At 37.7% G+C, this 8,096-nt stretch overlaps 1 protein-coding gene across 1 annotated transcript; it reads right to left on the bottom strand.

Annotated features, from left to right (window-relative positions):
- Window positions 1-1,297: 1,297 nt before the first annotated feature.
- LOC133333257 (neuroguidin-like) lies at window positions 1,298-6,973 on the bottom strand (the record flags this gene model as incomplete). The annotated part of the gene is made up of 4 exons (XM_061541572.1): window positions 1,298-1,435; window positions 6,009-6,196; window positions 6,256-6,509; window positions 6,572-6,973. Coding segments are annotated over 4 exons (981 nt in total), but the record flags the coding sequence as incomplete, so codon positions are not given.
- Between the last annotated feature and the right edge of the window lie 1,123 nt (window positions 6,974-8,096).

The raw sequence follows: 8,096 nt of genomic DNA, 5'->3' as shown, positions 1-8,096 counted from the left end.
AATCGACTCAGAAAGTGATTCTGTGCATATTCTCAAAAGGAACCGTGGGTCAATCTCGTTTCCTTATGCCTGTTACAAACATATGCACAAAGACATAATACCCTGTACCACAGTGTGGTGAAGGGTATAAAAAATATATATATGACACTTGAAGATCGAATAAATTTTTTTTAAAAAAATTTTCAATGGAATTTTTTTACAATCCTTGGGTGTTTCAAAAAAAAAAAAAAAAAAAAAAAAACAAAATCATATTATGGAATAGAGGTGAAATAATTGTTGGAAAAAGTATATAAGAATATTAAAATATTTTGAATAAATTAAAAAACAAAATAATAAATAAATAAACTTAAATTAGAAAAAAAACAATTTTTTTTAAATTTCAGGAATTTTATTACATAATAAAAAATGGGGTTGGAAAAAAAGTTATTCAAATGAAACATAGTGTAATATATTTTCTTAATATATAAAAATTATATAAAAAAAATCAAATCAAACAGAAATTCAAAAAGAGAACAAAAAACAAACAGATTTGTTGTTATATAAAAAATAACTGATATGATAAAAAAGCTTGGATTTATAAAAAAATAACTCTATCAAAACAGTCTATAGAAAAAAATTAACATAATGTGTAAGAGAAGAAAAGAAACATAACAACATATTTAATGTTTTAAAAAAATTGTGTTATATATTTATTAATTTATTATAATGGAAATTATATTATTTTCATTTATATTATTTATTGATTTATAAAAATTAAAAATTATTTTTTTTCTTAAATATAAAATATATTTAATTTGCTTTTAATATTAAATACATAAATGTATTTCCAAAAATTACGATATTATTTGTAACCAAAAAAAAAAAAAAAAATTAAACTAAACTAAAAAAAATTAGTTATGTTTTTTCATTTCAAATCCTTGTTTGGTACTTCAAAAAAAAAAAAATGTTTACTATTTTCATTTTGTGTAATTTTTCTCATTGCAATATTAATTTTTTCTTCACTTTCATTCCACATATTGCTGTTTTTTTCTTATCTTGTATTTGTTACTTTTCTTTCTTTTTTGTTTCATATATAAAAACGGGGAATTTATAATTATATAAAAAAGTGTTGTTGCTTTTTCCAAGAGTTTCAATTAAGTTTTTTTTCTGTTACTTATTGAAGGGGGGTTTTTATCATTAATTACATTGTTTGTTTCAGTTTAAGTTTTGTTTCTTGTAATAATGCTATTAAATTTATTTTTATTTGAATTGCGGGTCCGTTTTTTATATTCAGTTATTCTTCTCGGCGAATCCTCGATTTAATGGAATTTACGTTTCTTGCCACCTTTCTTTTTGCCTTTACCCGATTTGGCTTTTCGTTTTTTGCCACCCAGCGAATCACCACGTAAGGCAGCATCACGGCTAATTTCGCCCAAGATTTCATCGCCCAATGTACCTGGAATTAATAAAAAAGAAAAATTAGATTCAGATTTTTGAAATAATTTTTTTCCAAGGCCTAGCCAAACCGTAGATTTCTTAAATAATTCATTCCAAGGACTAGACAAGGCATAGATTTTTAAAATGTTTTTTCCAAGGCGTAGGTGTGGCGTAGGGGATGATAGATACCATGCTTATATTGGTCCCTCTTTCATCTCAATTGTGGACACTGACCTCCCCGCGGTGTTACCTGGGGTAGCTATTTTCATCACCCGTTGAAATAGTGAGCGAGATCACCCATAATAACTATAAAACCAGTGAGCGGAGCAGTGTAGTCGGACGGGGCCGACCATATGATACCCTACACAACTTCCACGAAACTATAACTTTCTGTGGTTCTATATTCTGAGCTTGGGCAATATTTCGCAATATTTGCACCCTCTTGACCGAGTAGAGGTCAACAAATATTAAAAATATTCAGTACAGCCATTCTAATTACTTGTCCAGATTCCCTTCACCGTGGGTAGTGTTGTGATGTTCGGCTTTCAATTTTTGCCTATAGATCGACTCGAAAAAAACACCATAAAATAAATTTTTGGGCCACTTCATTCCAAAATTATTATCTGATCATCACCTCATGGAAAATTTCAAAGCGATCAGCGCTATATTTCCGCCCTCTAGTATGGTAATGGGTTACTAAATAATATATGGATACGTAAGCACCTGTAAATATTTATGTGTAAGTCCCGCATCCGGGTACATACGACAATATAATTGCGTATCAATTTAAAGGTCAACCATTCCTCTTGAACATACTATCAACTTCTCGGGTCTATGACTTTCAGGTGCAAATATATACCCCATAGAATACAAATTTTGTAATTTTTTCACACAAAAGTCAGGGTCCATTTGACCCGCTAAATATTGGCCGATCTTTATCAAAATAGGCATGCTAATTCTTTGGCCCGATCCCCTACACTATGTAAAATTTCACGATGTTCGGGCCATAATTGCGGCCTCTGGAGCGACCAGAAAAACCGACAAAAATAAAGTTTTTGGTCCATTTCATCCCCTAAATATTAACTGATCTTTTCCAACAACAATAGGGGTCTTCATTGGCCAGAACCTATCCTACATGCAAAATTTCGTGAAGATTGGTCCATAACTGTGGCCTGTATCGTGTTTACAAATTATAATGGACAGACGGATGGACGGACGGACACACATGTCTAGATCGACTCAGCTAGTCGAGATATGACGATCGGATCGCGGCGTTACAAACTTTTTGGGCTGCACAAAGCTATAATACCCTGACAACATAGTTGTGTAGGGTATAAAAATGGGTTGAGGCGTCGGGTTAGCCGCCCACACTCAGAAAACCCCTCCTAGTATGAAAAAGCAAAGAAAAAGAAAACCAAACCCCGCAAACGTATAAAGGACCACGATCTGCGAATCTGCACTTGGAATGTGCACACGTTGTACAGAACAGGCACAGTTTTCGCTTTGGCGGATGTACTCAAGAAGTACAAAGACGATATTATTACCTTACAGGAAATGCGATAGAAAGTGACAGACTTCAGTGAATCTGACTATTACGCCCTGTATTATAGCTGCCATGAAACGAGACATGAATTTGGCTGCGGATTTATGGTTAACAGAAGAATAAAAGACCTCGTCTCCAGATTCACTCCAGTAGATGAGTGAATTGCTATAATCCGCATAAAAGCGAAGTTCTTCTACATCAGTCTTATTTGCGCCCATGCTCCGAACGAAGACAAAGATGAGCAGACCAAAGACATTTTTTTACGAGCGCCTAGAAATAGCATATGATCGCTACCCTGGCCATGACAATAAAATTCTGCTAGGAGATTTTATTGCAAAAATCGGAAGGGAAAATATCTTTGGCCCACCGTCGGAAAATTCAGCTTCCATGAAGAAATATGAGATTGATTGACTTCGTGGCAGCAAAAACATGGTAGTTAGCAGCACCAGATTCAAGCATCTTGATGTACACAGGGCCTCTTGGATTTCTCCCGATCGAACAACGAGAAATCAAATTGATCATGTTGTGATAGACGGAAAGCATTCATCCAGTGTTTTAGACGTCCGATCGATCCAAGGAGCAAATATCGATTCGGACCATTAACTTGTGGCAGCCAAGGTTCGCACTCATCTTAATGTTGCAGCAAAGGTGCGATCTAACACAACACGGAAACTGGACATCGAAAAGCTGCAAACACAACAGGTAGCCGAGGTCTACTCCGCTCAACTTACCCACCTGCTTGACGAAAGCACTTCTTGTCCCAGAAAATAGTATAGAAGTACAATGGCAAAGAATTGTCCACTTCCTACAAAATGCAGCAAAAGCAACACTTGGGTACCAAAAACCTCCACCAAGAGACCCATGGTACGATCAGGAGTGTCGTAATGCTACTGGCGTGAAAAACGCAGCGTATAGGGCAACCCCGCAGACAGTAGCAACACGTAATATGGTGGAGAATTATCGGGGGAAAAGGAGAGAGGAGCAACGTGTTTTCAGAAAAAAGAAGAAAGAACAAGAAAAACGTGAGCGTGAGCAAATCGAGATGTACAGGATTGAGAATGAAGTCCGGAAATTTTACCAATGGGTAAAACACCAAACCGAAGGCTTTGGTGCTGGCACATTCTCCTGTAGAGATGAAGAAGGAAACCTGGTGACATACAGACAGCGTGCTGAGGATCTGGAAGGAGCATTTTGAAAAACTTCTGGTATCAAATAGTAGCGGTGAAGAGGATACCCCCAGAACCAATAATAGATGACGGTATAGAGTGTATACCACCTAGCCAAGATGAAGTCAGAATAGCAATCAATCGGCCGAAGAATAATAAAGCGGCAGGTGCTGATGGGTTACAAGACGAAATATTCAAGACTGGTGGTCACATTCTGGTAAGGAGCATGCACCAGCTGATTAGTACAAGTTGCTAGAGGAATGCTTGCCCAATGATTGAGACCTCAGCATCCTGTGTCCCGTGCACAAAAAAGGATACATATTGTCTTATGTGCCAACTATAGAGGGATAAGTCTCCTTCCCATCGCATATAAAGTGCTATCCAGCGTACTGTGTGAAAGACTGAAGCCAATGGTCAACGATATTATTGGACCATACCAATGCGGCTTCAGACCTGGCAAGTCCACCATTGGCCAGCTTTTCACACTGCGCCAAATCCTGGAAAAAATCCACGAAAAACACATCGACACATTCGTCGACTATAAAGCCGCATTCGAGAGCCCTATCCGTTCAGAGGTGTTTACAGTCATGTCAGCGTTTGGCATTCCTTCAAAATTAATTCGGCTGTGCAGGATAACTTTAAGTGTCACACGGTCAGCAGTTAAAGTCGGAAAGAACCTCTCGGAGCCATTTAATACCGAACGAGCATTCAGACAAGGTGACAGTTTGTCGTGTGATCTTTTTAACTTCCTGCTGGAAATGGTCATACGAGAGGCATCGAGATGGCATCGATATAATGGATCGAACATTGAGAACGGTAACAGCCACCATTGAACAAATTGAGGAGTCTGCCAAAGTAGGTCTGGCAGTAAACGGCGAGAAGACCAAACTGATGGTATCAACTCGCTAGACGTCCAGTAGACTCGGACCAACTGTGGAACTAAAGAACTACAGCTTAAACCGTCCACCGTACCGCCATAAATAAAACGAATGACATCAGTTTTGAAATTCGGAGAAGGATAGTGATGGCCAACCGATGCTACTATGGTCTGAGCAAACAACTCAAAAGCAAGGCCACCTCCCGCCAGACGAAACTCACACTCTACAAGACGCTGATACTACCCGTGCTGTTATATGGATCTGAAGCATGGGTACTTACGCAAGCAGATGAGACAGCTCTTGGAGTGTTTGAGAGAAAAATTCTCCGAAAGATCTATGGGCCGATCTGCGTTGACGGTGGATATCGCCGACGAATCAACCATGAGTTGTACCAGCTATTCTCGGACATCGACATTGTTAGACGTATTGAGCTGCATCGACTACGTTACGCTAGGTCATGTTGTGAGAATGGATGAAGATGCCCCAGATGCCATGAAGGCATATAAAAGCGAACCAGCTGATGGTTCAGGCAGAAGGGGAAGGCCAAAAATACGTTGAAAAGATCAAGTCGAAGACAACATCGCCGAAAATGGTCTTTCAAATTGAAAAAAAGTGCGCAAATGACCAACGCGCCTGGAAATCTTTTCTTAACTCGGCTTATGGAACGAAAGTACTGTCACAAGCCAGCTAAGTAAGGTAAGGCTTAGATGTTTTGCCGAAAATGGCCTTTCAAATTGGAAAATCTGCGCAAACGACTGACGCGCCTGGAAATCTTTTCTAAGCTCGGCTTATGGAACGAAATTTCTGTCACAAGCCAGCTAAGTAATTATGTAAGGTAAGGCTTAGATTTTTTAAATAATTATTTTCTGAGGCCTAGGTAAGGATTAGATTTTTTAAATATTTTAGATTTTTTGAGGGCCAGACATGCCATAGATTTTTAAACATTTTTTCTGGGACCTTGGCAAGGCGTAGATTTTTTTTAATAATTATTTTTGGAGGCCTTACCCAATGTTGTTAATTTCCTATTACGATGCTTTTCAGCTTTGGTCACAGGCAGACGTGTCAAATAGGCTTCCTCATATTCCTGCTTCTCCTTTTGGGCTCGAGACAATATCTGTTGGGCCCGTGAACCGGAAGAAATTTCTGTAGGTGCATCCAAATATTCCTCTTTCAAATCTTCCATCATGGAGGACCTAAGAGACCAGAAAAAAACAATTAGCATAGTGAACAAGCAGGAAAAAATTGGACTTACGTGATGGCCCGTTTCTTGGCCCTTTCCAGCAATTTCTTTTCCTTATCCTCGGGTTTCTCATCACCATCATAGTAGACAGGTTTGATTTTGGGTGGCACATAAATGCCAGGCTTGCCGGCGGTGGCACCCTTTTTGGGTTTCTTAACACCCTGCTCATCGTCCACCTCTTCATCGGATTCGGAAGCACTGTCATCATCGTCTTCATCCTCATCGCCATCGGCATTTTCATTAGTTAACATATTTTCAGGATTTGGCTGGAATGAAAAAAAAATCCGATTAAAATCTGACTCAAAATAATTACCGTACCGGAACTCACTTTATATAAAATTGGATCTGTTGTTGAGGAAACACCTGTGGTTGCGGTTTTCACCAATTTATCTATTTGATATCTGAGTTTATAATCTATGGGTCGTATCTTTTCCAGAACGGTACGAATTTCAATCAGACGTTCTATTGAAGGATCACCTTCAATTGTTTCACCAGAACATTTGCGTAGCACAACATAGGTCAAATTTATGAGATAATCGAGTAGCATATGATATTTGACTTCGAGAAAACTGAGCCCGTATTCTGTGGTCAGTTCGCCACGTTTGACACGCTGCAACATGCCCTCAACCAAATCGGTAACTTGTTTTACATTGCTATTCATTTCACCCAACAGCTGTATGGCCTGGGGGATGTCCTGTTGTTCTTGGACTTCACAGTCGTAATCGAGAGCCTGGAAGAAATACAAAAATATTGGAATTAGATTTTAGGATTTTAAAATTAATATTAGATTTTAAAAGAAATATTAAAAAAAATGTTTGTGGATAAAGAAAGGTGTATATTTTTAAATATGTTTTGTTTTTTCAGAGACCTAAACAAGGCGTAGATTTTTAAATTATTTATTAAGGGCTATCTAAGGCTTAGATTTTTAAATTATTTTTTAAGGGCTATCTAAGGCGTAGATTTTTAAATTATTTTTTTCATAGGCCTAACCTATGAAATCCCTAACCTATAGGGATTGCCAACCCTATGCCTGGGTAGACGTGTGTTTAGTTTGCAGCTGATCGCAAAATTGTTTTTTCCTTAAATAAAGACCCAGGGCTCCGTGAAATGAAGAGTTTGCAGCAAATGGAACCGCTGATGACTTAGAAAATCTCTCATCGAAACTGGATTCTTTTACTGCAACCCATCAGAAAGAATTAAATTCTAATAGAGCTGCCTTTGACAACATGAATGCAGAACAGTTGACGTCCTGCCTCACTGATTTCAAGGCTGATATCTTAAAGTGTCCTGAGAAAGTTACTGCTGTTGAAGAATCTGTTGCTGCCATAGAAAATGAAAATAAAGCTTTAAAATCATGCAGATTTTTTGATTAGTGTTTTTTTGAAATGTTTTTTTTTCAGAGGTCTATCTAATGCGTAGATTTTGTGTATAATTTTTTCAGAGCTCTATCTAAAATCATGCAGATTTTTTGATTAGTGTTTTTGTGAAATATTTTTTTTTTTCAGAGGTCTATCTGAGGCGAAGATTTTTTATATAATTTTTTTCAGAGGTCTATCTAAGGCGTAGATTTTTTATATAATTTTTTCAGAGGTCTATCTCTAAGGCGTAGATTTTTTTCAGAGGCCTAACCAAGGCGTTGTGATCATTTTTAACGTCCTACTGGAAAAGGTCATACGAGAGGCAAAGGTGAACAGAAATGATGTATCTATACACCAAACAACACATGTTACTCGCCTACGCCGATGACATCGATATAATGAGTCGAACGTTGCGAGCGGTAACAGCCACCTTTGAACAAATTGAAAAGGAGTCTGCCAAAGCGGTTATGGCAGTAAACGGCGAGAAGACTAAGC

Source organism: Musca vetustissima, unplaced genomic scaffold (genome assembly GCF_032173495.1).
Source record: "Musca vetustissima isolate MV318-11 ecotype Yass unplaced genomic scaffold, APGP_CSIRO_Mvet_v1 utg48751, whole genome shotgun sequence".
NCBI lineage: Eukaryota > Metazoa > Arthropoda > Insecta > Diptera > Muscidae > Musca > Musca vetustissima.
The sequence above is the reverse complement of the archived record's forward strand: the minus strand, read 5'-3'. Positions and strand labels throughout refer to the sequence as shown.